The 17,283-nt window shown below is 35.3% G+C and overlaps 2 protein-coding genes across 3 annotated transcripts in view; both read left to right on the plus strand.

Annotated features, from left to right (window-relative positions):
• The window catches only part of LOC119838154 (synaptotagmin-7), a 323,559-nt gene that overhangs the window by 36,243 nt on the left and 270,033 nt on the right, over positions 1 to 17,283 (plus strand). The window lies entirely within an intron of this gene.
• Positions 4,024 to 12,597, plus strand: LOC119838155 (esterase FE4-like). Its single transcript, XM_038363996.1, has 3 exons — positions 4,024 to 4,188; positions 7,226 to 8,445; positions 12,399 to 12,597. The coding sequence occupies exons 2-3, from the start codon at positions 7,514 to 7,516 to the stop codon at positions 12,568 to 12,570; spliced, it is 1,104 nt and encodes a 367-aa protein (XP_038219924.1). The 5' UTR covers positions 4,024 to 4,188; positions 7,226 to 7,513; the 3' UTR covers positions 12,571 to 12,597.

The following is a 17,283-nucleotide window of genomic DNA, read 5'->3' on the forward strand; positions in this document are numbered from 1 at the left end:
AAACCGATAACATTTCATCGATTTTTTGTTATGGAAATATAATGACCGGTTTTCACTCTGTTGAATTATGTATGTAACCTTGGCTTAATAGTTTCATGTGTGCCATGCTTTATTTGAATATTTTAGGTACAAGTAACTAGTGATCCGCCCCGGCTTCGCCCTTGGTACATATATAGCCTCAGGCCTGCCTTAATAAATCGGCTATCTAACACTGAAATAATTTTTCAAAACGGACCGTGTAGTTCTTGAGATTAGCGCATTCAAACAAACAAACAAACAAACTCATCAGCTTTACAATATTAGTATAGATTAGATCAATTTTTTTATATATTGCAATACAATCACTACATGTGTGTGTCTGTGTGTTTGCATGCTTAGATTTTGAAAATTTCGCAACATATTTTGATAGGGTTTTTAAATTGATAGTGATTCAAAAGGATGTTTTATATCTTATCCTACTAGTATTATAGATGCGAAAGTTCGTAAGAATGGATGTATGTGTATGTGTATGTTCGTTACTCTTTCACGCAAAAACTGCTGACCCGATTGCAATGAAAATTGGTACGTTAGCTGGAATAACATAGGCAACTTTTTATTCCGATATTCATACGGGAAACAGACTTACGCGAGGGAAACCGCGGGGCGCACCTAGTGGATAATACATAGGAAAAAAATGGTTGCCTGTAAAGTCGGTTTTACGGGCGAAGATTTTACGTGACAACGTCTTTTTCTCGGTAGAATATTTATTGATATGAATATTATTAAATTGCACAATAGGAACAAGGAATTGAATGAAAATAAGAATTGCACAAATTTTAACTATAGAAAATATATTTTGTTTACTAAAAAGACAGAGACAGAGACACAAGCACGCGCCGATTCAATGCGCCTAATTCTCTAGTGCTGCGCGCGCGGCGGACCGATCATAGTTCGGTGACTCATCGTAACGTTACCGGGCGTTACACTTTTTCATGAGTGACTCCGAGCCGCAACCTAATTTAAGACGTTGTCACGTCAAAAAAGGAGGAAGGACTTCTACTTCGAATTTAACGCGTGCAAAACCGCGGGCAAAAGCTAGTATATACTAAGATGCAAATACTGGGGAGAGGAGGTGATAAGCGACTACAATGAGATAATTACTTACCCCCACAGAAAACCGGCGTGAAATAATAGCATGCTATTGTGTTTCGTACGGTGAGTGGGGGAGCCATATCCTTTTCCTTACACTTTCCAGTCCTTTCCTTTATTCCTCTCATCAATCCTTCCTTGATCCCTTCCCAAATAAAAGTCGGCAATCCATTTGTAGAGGCGTAAGGTCTGCAATGGACCTTATGCCAACCCAAATGTCCATGGGCGGTGGTACCTCACCATCCATGACCCACCACCTCCATTGCCGACTGTGACATAAAAAAAAAATACTTAGTTTTGCTAATTGTTTTTCATACGATTACGAATTATGTCAACAAACAACAACAAACAACTCAGTATAGTCACAATGAAACAAATGAATTAATTATTCATTTATTATTTCTTGTCTGTCCTTTATTGTATCATCGAACGTCCTAACCTCGAATAAGTCAAATATGGTTCCAACATCGGTTTATAAATTTATTATTGACTAGGGTCTGCCCGCGGCTTCGCCCGCCTGGAATTCGGCTATATCGTGCGACATGGTAAGGTGTAGCCACTAGCCAATAGTCTATCCCAAGGTCTGGACCTAGAACTGAATCTCTGAATCTGAATTATATAGAGGTGAGAGAGATTTTGAGATATAACAATTCAAAAAGTACATTGGAAGTACAGTTTTAATTATGTTTCCAATGAATTTACTTATCTCGGCTGGATGGGGATTTATTTCATATTTCATTATAAACATCCAGAATTTATATAAATGCTTAAATTACATTTTTACATACAATTTTATTTCTGTTCATCTCCAAACGATGTCTAGTTAAGTAAATGAATATTTGAATTTGAGTTTAAAACTAAAAGGATGCATTTATTTGTACAATGTAGATTAAACTTATGAATATTTGGCACTCAAGATGTTTTATATAATGCCCATTTTAATATATATAAATTACGTGCCATTGTTTGTCCGCGATGGACTCCTAAATTACTAAACCGATTTTCATCAAATTTGTACGCCATGTGCATGTGTATCCAGCTTAAAAGATGGATAGTTAATATTATATCAATTACGATGAATTACTACCCGGGCAGAGCCGGGGTGTGCAGCTAGTGAAATATATAATTTAATCAAAATTGTTTAATGTGCAAATTAATTATAGGAATACGAAAGTTTTTTTTTCCACGTAGGTATTGTTTTCCAAATAAATATTATTAATGCATTTCTAATATCAAAATTAAATATTTTTCCAAATAGACGTTCTAAAATGAGTTCTTAATTAAGAACGGTTGTTCAGTGTTCGACGACTAAAGAGATCGAATGAAAATATCTTAAATGTAGCTGGCCGGTTTAGATGGGTAATATAAACAAAAAAACAAATTGGTTGCCTGTAAAGTCGGTTTTACGGGCGAAGATTTTACGTGACAACGTCTTTTTCTCGGTAGAATATTTATTGATATGAATATTATTAAATTGCTTGATAGGAACAAGGAATTGAATGAAAATAAGAATTGCACAAATTTTAACTATAGAAAATATTATTTGTTTACTAAAAAGACAGAGACAGAGACACAAGCACGCGCCGATTCAATGCGCCTAATTCTCTAGTGCTGCGCGCGCGGCGGACCGATCATAGTTCGGTGACTCATCGTAACGTTACCGGGCGTTACACTTTTTCATAAGTGCCTCCGAGCCGCAACCTAATTTAAGACGTTGTCACGTCAAAAAAAATAAATAAAAAGAACAATAAGAACTTTTTCTCAAGATAAAAAGTTATGTAGTAGACGGGACTTTATTAACAACATTGTGATCTTGAAAATATATTTATACTGAACGGATTTTGATGAAATGACTTGAGTGTTAGGATACTTTTTATCCCGATTAAATGCTTCCTTGGGATAAAACAGAAATCTTGATATCCGGGCGGAGCCGGGGCGGGCGTCTAGTTGCATATAAAATTCTCGTGTTTCTTACCAAAATAACTAGGGCACTGGTTACTGGTATTGGTTAATATTCAATAGGATTTGTGAATAGGCGGTACCTATTTTATTTACACGCTTGTATTAGCTTCACCTGTATGTTTGTATGTCAAACACGTTCAGAAATGATTATGACCCACTTTAAACGGACATATTTAATTCCAACTTTATACACTTAACAAGGATCGGTGACAATGCAATTATATCATCAGTTTATATTATCATCCTGAATAAGATCGTCAGGATTAAATAATTTCGTGCGTACAATCTGTATAAGAGCAAGTGAAATTAAATTTTTAGTTATATAGCGTGAAATCATATCATACTACTCATACTAATATTATAAATGCGAAAGTTTTTAAGGATGTGTGTGTGTGTTTGTTGGTCTTTCACGCAATAACTACTGAACCGATTGCAATGAAATTTGGTACGTTGACAGCTGGACAACTGGAATAACATATAGGCAACTTTTTATCCCGATATTCTTAGGAGATACGGACTTACGCGGGTAAAACAGCGGGGCGCAGCTAGTGTTTTATAAACGAGAAATTTTGAAAAATGGTACCTAAAAATGGTACCTCTCGAATTTCTTCTATTATAATATCTAAGATAATTTAATTGGTGGCGTAAAGCGTGTTTTAGTTTTTCTAAACTTTATTTATTTCATAAATCTAATGCATAATAGTGTCATGAAAGAATTATGTTTATCTGCTTAAAAACTTTCTAGAATGTAATTAAATCTTTCAACTCAAATTTGTAAAAAGAATGGAATTCTCTTAGAATTCAAAACTAAAAATGTGACAATTAACCACGCGCTAAAATGTCGTGTACATAGAAATAGCTTTTATTCATATATTATGCGAAAATTCTTTTGTGCTGTTTTATTTCAGCTCAGTCGGTATTCACCCTGCAATGTGGAGGCTAGTAGTTTTTATTACGAGTGCTTATGCTGAATTTCGTTTAGACCCTATAGCATATACTAAACTTGGAGTCATTAGGGGCGTTAGGGCTCAAGATGGTGACTATTCTAAGTTTTTGGGTGTACCATATGCTAAGGTTGATGAGAACAATCCGTTTGGGGTATGTAACCTGATTGTTTTTGACATACAATAATATTTCTTTATTAAATAGTTTATTAGTGCCATATTTCACAAACACTCGACTCTACTATAGTGGCGCAGGGACCCAAAGTGATTCTTGGCCTTCAGGAGACTCTTCTTCTCGGTTTCGTAATATGTACTTATTTTACGCACAACCCCCATATGCTGAAGGACCACATCATTCTTTGGTCGGGGAGTCCATCGGACTTGGCCAGTAGCTAGCTAGGCTGTACTACCGACCGCTGCCCCATCCACCACTCGGTGTAGGCCCCTCTACGCTGTAAGGCCTAGCGCGGGGCTGCGAAATTTAACATCTATATTAATTACCAGCTGTCCCCTCGAGTCGCCCCAGTTTGGCCCGTAGTACAAATATAGCCTACTAGCTGCGCCCCGCGGTTTCACCCGCGTAATAATAATAATTTAATAATCCTACTAATATTATAAATGCGAAAGTTTGTATGGATGTGTGTGTTTGTTACTCGTTTACGCAAAAACTACTTAACCGATTGCAATGAAATTTGGTACGTAGATAGCTGGGCAACTGGAATAACACATAGGCAACTTTTTATCCCAATATTCCTATGGGATACAGACTTACGCGGGTGAAACCGCGGGGTGCAGCTAGTCAATCTTATAAATTGGTTTTAAATAGAACTATAATATTATAGTACGACTACCGCAATTGAAAAAAGCTATTTTCTTTGTTAACTTCTTGTTGATATTTGTAATTTCTTGGTCCACAATATAATTTCTTTTGCAACAGTCTGTCCTTGCAGAATCCATTAGAATTATATTTTAATTCCTCTTAGATCTATAACCACGTCTTGTCTTTGAAATTGCTTTTAGGATGTTTTTATAAGCTTCACCTGTATATTTGTATGTGACTCCTTTAGAGTTATTTTTGACCCACTTTCGTCCGTCCGTTTGAACAGATTTATTCCAAACTTTGTAAACCTTTAGAAATTAAAAACTTTTTAATGGATTTTAAACGCGATTTATTCATTATATTATTAACCCGACGTTTCGAACACTTTACAGCGAGCGTGGTCACGGGGAGATTTAGTAAACCTTTCATAGATCGGTGAAGAAAGAATAATATTAAGAGTTTGTCTTATTTACAATTAAATACGATGCGGTACTTCCCCGATGCAAGCTGGCCCAATTCATGCCGAAGCGTGCTCGACTCTCACTAAAAAATGTATAAAATATTGAGATTTGTTCTTGTCTTAACGAGTCCGTCAAAATGTATTCAAGTAAAAATAAAGGAAAAAGTACACTTGCAAATGAAGTTAGCAATTAGAATTTTAAAAGTCAAATACGATATAAATAGACTGCGTTCGTGATTGAATTCCATAGTCATAAGTTTGCTTTGAGCGTTTGATGATTCTTTTGCCCGACTTAACAAAGGAAGGTTATCAATTCGATTGTTTTCAGAACATTTTACGGGGTGAATCGTCTTTTTTTTTTATTTGAAAGCTGGTGCCTCTCATGTGCCATTAAATTTGGTCTAATTTTGAAAGATTGATGATTTTGAAAGAGTTTAGCTTTTTGTTGAATGTAATTTCTAATCTACATTTATGATCACAGACGTTCATGTAGAGTTAAGTTCTAGTCCAGATTTGTCAAATGGAGAACTAATTAACGAAGGCTTAGTATTTTCTTGTGTTTAATTTTACGCGAGTAATATACATTTATAAATTAAAAACTTTTTAACGGATTTTAAACGCGATTAATTCATTATATTATTAACCCGACGTTTCGAACACTTTACAGCCAGGAGACAGTCTCCCCGTGACCACGCTCATATAATGAATAAATCGCGTTTAAAATCCGTTAAAAAGTTTTTAATAACGAAGGCTTTTTTGGGACCACCTCCTTGGTGTAGTGGTTAACACGAGGGTGTAGAACCGAGAGGTTCTGAGTTTGATTCCTGCTGGCGGTGGCGGGAGAAAAAAATTATGTACATTACGTTTATTTTAATTGTGTTTTGACGATGTATTTATTGTCATCGTAAATGTAAAAATATTTTGAATATTTCAAAATTAGTCTTTGTGTTTATTCTTTAAAACTTACAACCATTCAAAATCACGGAATTGCGTCTTTCAAATATTGAGTATACTGATAGAACGTGACTAATTTCATATTTCTATACGTTTGTTTTTAAAATAGGTGTGCCGAAGCGGGCGTGTTTTGTTATTTCAGTATTTAAATGCACGCTGTCCCCCATGTTGTGGTCTAGGCTCAATGGTACTTATAGATTTGCTTATGTTAATTGCTTAAAAAAATACGTAAACAACAAAACGAGGCAGCAAAATATATTTATAGTAGTTATTTATCGGATAATTATGATAATAATTCCTGCCTAGGTTTAATATTTGGCATTGTCACATATGGGTTGCCTAGCGCCTAAAGCCTAGCGATTCACGTAGTGAGTATTTTAGCCTAGGCACAAAATTGGTCGATCGTGGTAGGTACCACACCCACACGGAAGATTGGTGTGATATAGTATCATACTATTGTGTATCGTTCGTGTGTGAGTTTGACTTTGAGAGTTTCTGTAAACAGCCTTACGCCTCCTTTAATGTTGAAAGATGACTTTCCATCAGGCCACTAGTTCATTTTTCGACTATGACATAAAAGAGTAAAACCACAGATAATAGTTGTAATAATCAAACAATAGAGAATGTTTATAATCGTACGTGTACACGCTAAGCGGTATAAGGTCACGAAAGTCAGTTTATATGCATGCTTTAAAATAATTTATATTTATAACTTTAGTGAATGTAAAGGCCATAAATTGTAGCTATTTGATTTATAAGAACTTTTCTTGACCTTATTTAGTAGCGGTAACAAAAGGTATATAAATTGTAAATAACAATGGATAAACCTCCTGTTACTGAATTCTGTACCTTTATGCAAGACCTGTGTGTCCAATAATATAAAACTAAACCGTGACCTTTTCGAAAAGAATGCATACAATAACATATACAAAGCTAATCTAGAAAAATTCTTTTAAGGATTCCAAGCCGTATCCAAAATTTGAAGCAGATTTCGAAGCACACAATGATACAGCTATATGTCCACAAGTTGCACCAAACGGCGAAGCTATTGGAACAATAAACTGTCTAAATTTGAATATATTTGTTCCAAATAACGTGAACAGTATAAATAAGTTACCAATATTAGTATGGATACATGGAGGTAGTTTTAAAGAGGGCCACGCAGGCCTCTATGGCCCTAAGAACTTGATTAAGCATGATATTATTGTAGTATCTTTGAATTATAGATTGGGCATCTATGGTTTTATGTGTTTAGATACACCAGAAGTACCAGGCAATCAGGGGTTAAAAGATCAGCTTCTAGCTCTGAAGTGGATAAAGGAACACATAGACGACTTTGGTGGTGATTCCAATGAAATTACTGTATATGGTGAAAGTGCTGGAGCGGCATGTGTAGAAATGCATTTAGTATCGGAAAACGAGAGTATTTTTAATCGCGCAATCTTGAGTAGCGGATCGATGTTTCGAAAAGCCGCTATTGGAGGTGCAAACGAAAAAGTACCTTTGGTGATAGCTAAAGAGCTGTCTTTTGAAACGAATAATGTGTCTGAAGCGTTATCATTCCTGAAGACAACCGATGCAAGGTTCGTAGTGAATGCGGCGTATCGTTTGAAGCTTGAATACCACGCATGTGTTGAAAAAGAATTCAATGGAGTTGAAAGATTCTTATCAGACGCTGTTCGCAGAGAAACTTTGGCCAAAGCAAAAAACATGTCATTACTAATTGGAGTTAATAATGATGAATGTTTGCTGCCATTAGGTAACGTACCATCAGATAATTTTGATAATATCGATCCATTTAAGACATTTCTAGTTGATGAGAAAATTTCACACGATTTATACAACATCATACGACGTTTCTACATTGGAGACGAGAGAATAAATGAAGACGTAAAATGGAACTTAATCGATTTCTGTTCAGATGTAAATTTTAACTATCCTGCGCAGAAGAGTATAGAAAGGTTACTTAAAAGTGGTGCACATGTATACGAGTATGTATTTTCATACAATGGTGGTAGAAGTTATGCTGCTAAGTTGAATATATCAGAAGGAGGGGCCAGTCATACAGATGATTTGAGATATATTTTTGATATGAAGGAAGACATTATTCCCAAGGAAGACGATGAGTTAATTGTTAATAGAATAACAATGATATGGGCTAACTTCGTTAAATATGGGTAAGCTGTGATTTGAAAATATTTATTTGATTATATACAATTCTCGTGTCATAATGTTAGTTACCTTACTTCTCCGAAACGGGTGGACCGATTCAAATGAAATTTTGTATGTATATCGGTCTGAGAATCGGCCATCACTTATTTTTCATACCTCTAAATGATAAGAGTAAGGCAGAACAGCGTTTGATTGATGAACAGCGGATCAATTAGTTTAATTATATAATTTTACATTTAATGTCAAAATCTATGAAAATATATCTTGGGTTATTTAATTTCGAACTTATTAAATGTTCTACAACTTGTATTTATATAACAATGCGAAGCTTCTTTGTAGGCACTTATCTCAGTAACTACTGGGCCGATTTACATGAAATTTGGTAAGGACATAGACATTTTATACCAGAAATCCTACGATAACGATTCGAAGTAACAATACGGGCAAAACCGTGGGCCAAAAACTAGTAATAATATAAAGTTAAAAAATTTGTGTTGGAACGCGATAATCTCAGAAACAACTGTACCGATTTGCAAAATTATTTCACCCTTAAAGAATCCTGTGCGTACTGCTTGTATAATTCACCTGCGGCGTCACGGGCGTGGTACCCGGGTAAAAATTGCTTATTTACTAATCCAGACTATCACCTATCTCTGTACCAAATTTCATAGAGATATGATATCCATCCATTCATATTTATAAACTTTTGCGTTTATAATATTAGAAGGTTATCGCTTTATCAGCTATTTAATACACTATCTTACTAGCCTTATAAGTAAACGTCGCAAACTAGCGCCAACCAGTAGCCTGAATCATATCCAACCACATCTAATAAAACATTTAATGAAGGAGGGTTACTGTGTCGTCTTACAGCAGTATAATTCCAGGGTAGGGAAGAGAGACAGAGCTATATAGATAACCTAGCACCTTCACTTTTCCATACTGGAATTAGTACTGCTTTAAGATGCTGGATTAAGTTAGCTGACTGAGATATTATGCAGAACCTTGGCCTACATTAAAACCATAGAATGAATAAATTAATTAAGTATCTTTTCATCAACTCGAGGGCTTTTTTTAATTACAACATTCAAATAATCGTCAACTTTTCAGAGAATGTAGCTTAATCATTGTAATATCATTAATGTCTTTGTGTCTGCATGTCTTTCTATATACCTTGGCACGATGTATGACCATCATCTATACTAATGTTATTAAGGTGAAGAGTTTGTTTGTTTGAACGCACTAACTTGAGGAACTATTGGTCAGATTTGAAAAATTCTTTCAGTGTTAGATAGCCTATTTATTGAGGAAGGCTATATATGTACCACTGACTGCTAGACAAACGTAACTTTGAACTGAGGTTCCGAAAAAGAAGGATTTTTCAATTTGTCTAAATTTTTTGACTTTGCTTGTTATTCGATGAGTCAATTGGAGATACAATAAATCGTGGTTTTTCAACCGATTGAGTGATTCTTTTTGTGTTTGCTTAGGAATTATTGTCATTTTGTCCGATTACAGTTTTGAGTAAAACCTCCCCCCAGGGTCCCGGATTCTGACAAAAAATCTGGGTCTCTGGGTCCCTGGGTCCGTGGCCTTTTTTGTAGAAAGGATTTATTCAAAATTAAAAAAATAATTGGTTGAAAGTTTAACCGTTTCAGCTAGTAATAATACACTTTGATAACAATATTTATGAGTCCCATATATTGAAATATCTTATTATGTAAATAGAGTCGATAAAATACGTGTCCATCTTTATAAGTAGGTTTTATTAGCAAGTCTTATTGCGATTTGTATTCCAACTTAATAGAAATTGTTTCAGTAATGAATTGGGTTCTCGTTTTTGTCGAATGTAATTATGTGTTGTGAGATAATATTGTGATGAGAAACAAGATTTTAATGTCTTCGTTGGCAATGGTGGGTGGGTCGCCTGATGGTAAGCGCTACCACCGCCCATTAACAATTGGGATATAGAAATATAATTGAAATTCCTGTTGTCCGGCTTCCATGAGTAAAACTTTCATTTAAAGGTTCAGGATTTTACAATAGAATTCATCTTAATATTAAATAAATTTTTACTGCTTAATTTGAAACTGACATTATAATACATAAAAATGGATTCGTTCAGAGGGCGTAATGAATATATCATCATAATCATCAACCCATATATGTTCCCACTGCTGGGACACAGGCCTTCTATGAGGGTTCTAGCCATAATCCACCACGCTGGCCAAGTGCGGCTTGGCAGATGTCACATTTCGTCGAAGTTTTGATTCTTGGACATGCCGGTTTCCTCACGATGTTTTCCTTCACCGTTTTATGAATCTTCACCGTTTTATGAATATTAGATACTTGTTACTTTTGAACTATCCCAGAACTTCGTACATTTCCTTTCCAACCAGGTTGCCTGGCAGAGATTGCTGTTAAGCAATAAGGCCGCCTCTTGCACAAACGATGTCTTCTTTTTTTCTTTTTATTCTTGCTGTTTTTGTATAAGTTTGTGCAATAAAGCATTATAAATAAATAAATATATGGATGACGAAAATCGATGAAATTCTAGATATTAATATCATATACATATTGTTTAAAAATGTAAAATTGCCACGATTTTGAAAGTGCACCTACAGTTTCTTGGCGGTTGTCTGTAGAAACTGCTTTTGGTGATAAATGTTAAATTATGTATTTCGATTGAAAAGCGCTAAATGAAGTCTAGTTGAATGAACATGCTCGAGTTTGAGTTTATGACGTCACGAGATAGCAATATGGCGATCCTATTCTCAATTGGATCGTTTAGTAGATAGCAAGTAAACTTTAGACATAATCTTACAACACACAAGGGGACTTACAGAGCGACAAACTGCGCAAACCGCAGCCCTTTGTCCGCATTGAGGGTCATTCCGTTTCATGTCCTATGTTTTATGTTTTTACTAGCTGACCCGGCAAACGCTGTTCTGCCTTTCTCGTATCTTTAAGCGGTGTGAAAAATAGATGTTTGCCGATTCTCACACCTACCTGATATGCATACAAATTCTGTGAGAATCGATCCAGCCGTTTCCGTGGAGTATGATAACTAATATTGTAGAATCATACTTCACAATGATATTAAAAAAGTGAAAGTTTGTGTTTGGATGTTTGTCCGTCAATCCCGCTGAAACGGATTTTGATATAATTTTGTATATAGATAGCGTATGAGCTGACTTGGGTGATAGTATACTTTTAAACTCGATTAATTGCTCCTATATATTTTGATATCTGGGCGGAGACGGGACGACTGTCTAGTTTTATATAGAGAAGAGATGTAATGTATTTCACGTTACTCTTTTAGCTAAATAAGAGGGATCTGTGTGTTTGTCTGTATGGCATATTGTATCGTGGCAGTCAAAGGGTGTTTTGTTGAAGTGGTAGGTGGTAAGAAATTAAAAGAAGTCGTTTTAGAAAAAAAAAAAAAAATTGCGAAAAAATTGAACTGTTATTGTTGAACATATAGATTACTAGGTGTTTGCCTCGGCTTCGCTTGTGGTATATATGTAGCCTATATCACTCAGTGAAGATGTGGCTTGCTAATGGTGTAAGAATTTTTTAAATCGGTCCAGCAGTTGCGTGGAAACGGTACTAACATACAATGATACGAAAGTTTCCTTTATAATATTAGTGTAATTAACTTGGAGGAACGTCGGCGCAGTGGTTAGTGCTGAGACGAGGTGTGTAGGTTCGATTTCTAACTGTAATAAAATATTTGTATGTGCAGTTATAAACTCTGGTTGATAACAAATATAATATCAAATATATAGAATATAAGTATGTTAATCAGAGGTGTTTGTACGTGGTATTATAAACAGAAACAGTAATCATAAGTTCAGGTTACCTATTCACTTTCCAAGATGATTGTACACATTGTTTGTACAGTCGACAACAAAAGCAAATAATAGCATTTAAAATAACAAATGCCTTTTTATTTTAGAAACCCGACACCGGAAGTGTCAGAACTCCTCCCTATCACGTGGCCGGAAGCTGCGACAGGTTCTCTGAATGTCATGAATATAAATACGGATATGTTCGTTGGATCGAGACCTTTCTACAACAGAATGGCCTTCTGGGACCTCTTTTACGAATTAAAAAAATTACGTTCTTAAAAAGTGAAAAAATTCAAATATGATGCCGTATTTCAGGCCCGTTTCCTTTTCCTTACCCTTTTTATTCCTTCTTTCCAGTCGTCAATCCTTTAAGAGCGGGTAGCGCATTCGCAGAGACTCTATCGACTCTTATGACATAAAAAAATGTTTTTTTTTCCAATTGTCAATGCCTTTATTAATTTCAGCACGAAAAAAGTCAATGGAATTCAAAAAAATTATAATAACTGTGTAACTGCATGATATTAAAAAAAAAAATAGAAAAAAATTCCAAATTTGAATAATTGTTTCCACAAAATGGCTGTAAGAATGTTATGAAAGAGCCAAGCCAACATAAAATTTTATTAAAGCTATTTGCAAGGTCATATTTAAACAGATACTTTCGCGTGTCTTTTGTCTCCGCAATGAGAATTTCTCAAAATGAAATTGTTTTATTTAAAAACTGGCTGTAACACGCGGCGTCACTCGCGTGGTTCACGAGTAAAATTAATCTTAATATATATAAATCTCGTGTCACAATGTTTGTCCTCAATGGACTCCTAAACCACTCATAATAAAATTACATTTATTATAATAAAATTCGCGCAGCATGTGCAGTTCGATCCAACTTGCGAGATAGGATAGTTAAAATAATTTTAATTACGATAAATGACAACCCGGGCGGAGCCGGGGCTTGAAGCTAGTAACTAACACATAAATGGTACTTTCAGTAGTGGGTCAGTGGTGAGGAGCTCGCAATCGATAAGTCGGTGGTTCGGGTCCGGGCGAGCATGCAACAAATAAATACATTTTTCTAATTATCTCCTCATAGGAAACAACGTGAGGAAATCGGCATGTCCAAGCATCAAAAGTTCGACATGTGACATCTGCCAACCCGTACATGGCCAGTGTGGTAGATTACGGCCTGAACCCTCATGGGAGGCCTGTGTCCCAGCAGTAGGAACATGTATGGGCTGATGATAAAATGGTATTACTGTCAAACAGATGTTGATGTTATTATGTATGTAATTTCATTTCATTTAACATTTTCTGGGACAATGTTATAATATTATAATACTATATCTATTGCAGTATTAGATTAGTTTCTAACTCTTACAATGATAATAACAAAGGACTATTTTTGCACCTAGCAGTGAGTTTATTGATATAAAACAGCGTTTAAACATTTAATTCATTAAAAAAAATGCCAACAAGTCTAGGCAGTAAAAATTCGCTAATGAAGAATTGAAAAGAATTAAAAACTTCTTTTAAAACTGTTAACCTTTTCATATCTTTTCATTAGTTTCTTAATTTTACGCATATAATAAAACACTTTGAATACAAATAGATCCTTCTTTTTAATTAAAATTAAATTTAAGAAGTAATGTAAGTATTAGTTATTAGGTAACTGTTTAGTTTAAAGTAGCAAGAATATAAATATAGAATCTAATGCAAATTTTGCTCTTTAGGCAACAGTGGGGTTATTGATAAAAAATACTCATTGGAGTCTAGAAGAAGTCCAATTGAATAAATAAATGTTTGAGTTTGAGTCTATTATTCAATATCAATATAACATGATCCAATTTAAACCATCAGAAACCCGATTGTGAAAACAATGAATGCTCTTGACTCAATTAAATCCATCATTGATAAATGGCGCCAAATGTAACTGACAGATCAACGCATTATCAGGAATTCATTGGCTTAATTTCGCATTACGTGAATTAATTGAATTGTCGATTGTTTTTGAATTTTAATTATGCTTTGAAATTATATTATATACCTTCGTAAGTTGGCTGTGTTATACCTATAACTATTGCATGTATTTTACAATGAATATATATATACAATTATTATTATAATAGTCCTCTATTGTACCGGAGTTTGTCTGGAAGAAATTGCTCTAAGCGATAAGACCGCCCATTGTACTTAGATGTAAGTTTTATTTGTCTCTTTTCTTTTTTTTATGTTAAATAAGTGCAATAAAGAATAAATAAATAAAATGAATAGAGATTTCGGTATACAACTTTAAATAACATGCTAGTAAATGAAATAAAATTAATGAATACAGTTCAGAAACCTAAAAAAGACGCTTACTCACGTGAAGACCAGATGACCGCCTCCTTGGTACAGTGGTTAACGCGTGAGCGTAGAACCGAGGGGTCCTGGGTTCGATTCCCGGTGGGGACGCACAAAAAAAAAATGTCTCGGTCTGGCAGGACACAGAAGGCTGATCACCTACTTGTCCCTAAAGAAAATCGATCAGTGAAACAGATGTACATCATCTGCCCCATACCCCACTAGGGGACACGGGACTTCACTTTTACTTTTCGTTTTCGGGAACGTCGATGAAAAATAGGCAGTTGTTAGGCAAAAAAAAAATGTGAAGTCCCGTGTCTCCTAGTGGGGTATGGGGCAGATGATATACATCTGTTTCACTGATCGATTTTCTTTATGGACAGGTAGATGATCAGCCTCGTGTGTTCTGCCAGAGACGTTTTTTTTTGTGCGTCCCCGCCGGGAATCGAACCCAGGACCCCTCGGTGTAAGCTCACGCGTTAAGCACTATGTTATTATATGTATAATCTATTAATCTACTCCGTACTTAACGTGTGCGAAACCGCGGCCAAAAGCTAGTCACATCATAAGACATGACAGATGTTAATCTATTTAGCCACTATACATCAAAAAAAGCCATTTCCCCACATTTACCACACAGCAAATAAATCGCTATTTATACTCATTTAAAAAGACCCTTTTCCAGTGGGCCTTTGAGCGACCCATGTCACGTGACAAAGATATATGTGTTGTCAGAATCATTCGAATAAGCTGAAATATAGGAATTACTTTTAATGCCTCACTTAGGTACCCACGCACTCCCAAAAAACGGTATAAGCCTCTCTCTTATTTTATACTACCTACTACAATAAGTGGGCTATCTAACACTGAAAGAATTTTTCAAATCGGACCAGTAGTTCCTTAGAGTAGTGCATTCAAAGAAACAAACTCTTCAGCTTTATAATATTATTATAGATGTACTTTGTTATACTTGTGGGAGTTTTGACACGAATTGGGCCAGCTCGCACCGGGGAGGTACCACACCCCCACAGAACCAGCGTGAAATAGTATCATGCTACTGTTTCATTCAGTAACTCTGCTGCGCTCAATGCTCTCCTGAAGGATAACCCAGAATGTGATCTGTTTGCGGATAGATGGGGATCTTTGTTATCGGCATGTCTGAGCTTCTGCGAAAGCTACAACTAATCAAATTTCTTTATTTTATATTGTTACTTGTATCTGAATATCATTAATTGTAATTATGTAATGTATTTAATAGTAATTGTGTCATATATATTATTTATAAATTTAAGTGAGATGTTATATAATGTAAAAATTGATAATTAATGTTATTGGTGTAGAATCGTTTTAATTATTATAAATAAATAAAATAAAATAAATAGAGTAAGTTGGGAAGCCGGCTCCCAGGCAAGCGAAACCACGGGCGGAAAGCTAATTATTTCCGCCCGTGGTTTCGCGTGGTGTGGCAGATTAATGCACTAATATCATAAAGAGGACGCTTTTGTATTTTATAAAATTTGTAATAAAGTATGACATGTGGTAGTCGAGCACGCTTCGGCACGAACAGGGCCGGCTCGCACTGGAGAAGAACCACACCCCCACAGAAGACCGGCATACTGCTGTGTATTGCTCGGTGAGTGGGGGAGTCGGATACCGGAGGGGCGTAAGGTCAATCGACCTCTTCAAATGTTCATGGGCGGTGGCAGCGTTTACCATCAGGCGACCCACCAGCTCCATTACTGCATCACATAAAAAAAACATTATCACTCAAGAGCCACTGGACCGATTTCAAAATTGTTTCACCAAAGATTCATTGAGTGACATAGGCTACATATGTACCACTGGCGAAACAGGGGCGGACAGCTAGTGTTATTTAACCACAACTCATTCAAATAAATCGTATCAGTACAAATTAAAGAAATTATTCATGAACGTAACAGAATTCAATCGACAACCGTGAAGGAATATAAAAAATGTGATCATTTTAATAAAGCAGATATTTGTTGAAGCTAAAATGTTTTATGAAGAAAAATCGATGTCCTCACGCGACGGTACAGGGTGGAATTTAGCATTAAATTAAATTTGTAGTTATTACATTATGGTTCTGCTTTCATGCTTAAGTGTTGAGAATGTTATTTGAACGCAATGCGGGAGAGTCTTTCTTGAGTTAGTATTTAGATTTTTATTATATTTCTTTTACATTATATTGTTTGAATAGTACTGCGTAGGTCATATTACATAGTATAGTAGTACATAGGTCTGCATCGTGCAGACGTTGGTGTCATAAGTTTATTTTTTAATTGGATTGGCTTTTTTTACCGTGGTTGCCTAGAAGAGATCACTTCTAAGTGATAAGGCCGCCAAACAAATTGTACGCTTTATTATAATCATTATTATTATTATTTTTAAGTTTCCTTCTATGTATAATCTTGTTGAAGAGTTAAATAAATAAATAATAATAAATAAAATTTGTTTTGTTTGGGGCCTCTAGCTGTAGAGCATGTAATTATTACGATGCACAATTTCTTGTATTACATGTATAACTAATCGGATCAAATGTGGTGCAAAGAATTAGTCTAGATTCAATGCTAGATACTCTTTTTATATCTGTTTCAACGGCGTGATGGTATAAACTATAGTTAGAAATGAAAAAATGAA

The sequence above is a fragment of the Zerene cesonia genome, unplaced genomic scaffold (genome assembly GCF_012273895.1).
Source record: "Zerene cesonia ecotype Mississippi unplaced genomic scaffold, Zerene_cesonia_1.1 Zces_u001, whole genome shotgun sequence".
NCBI classification, from domain to species: Eukaryota; Metazoa; Arthropoda; class Insecta; order Lepidoptera; family Pieridae; genus Zerene; species Zerene cesonia.

Coding starts and splice junctions, on each gene's coding strand:
- LOC119838155 (XM_038363996.1), top strand. CDS start 7,514: ATGTGTTTAGATACACCAGAAGTACCAGGCAATCAGGGGTTAAAAGAT. Junction 8,446..12,398: donor GCTAACTTCGTTAAATATGG/GTAAGCTGTGAT, acceptor TTTTTATTTTAG/AAACCCGACACCGGAAGTGT.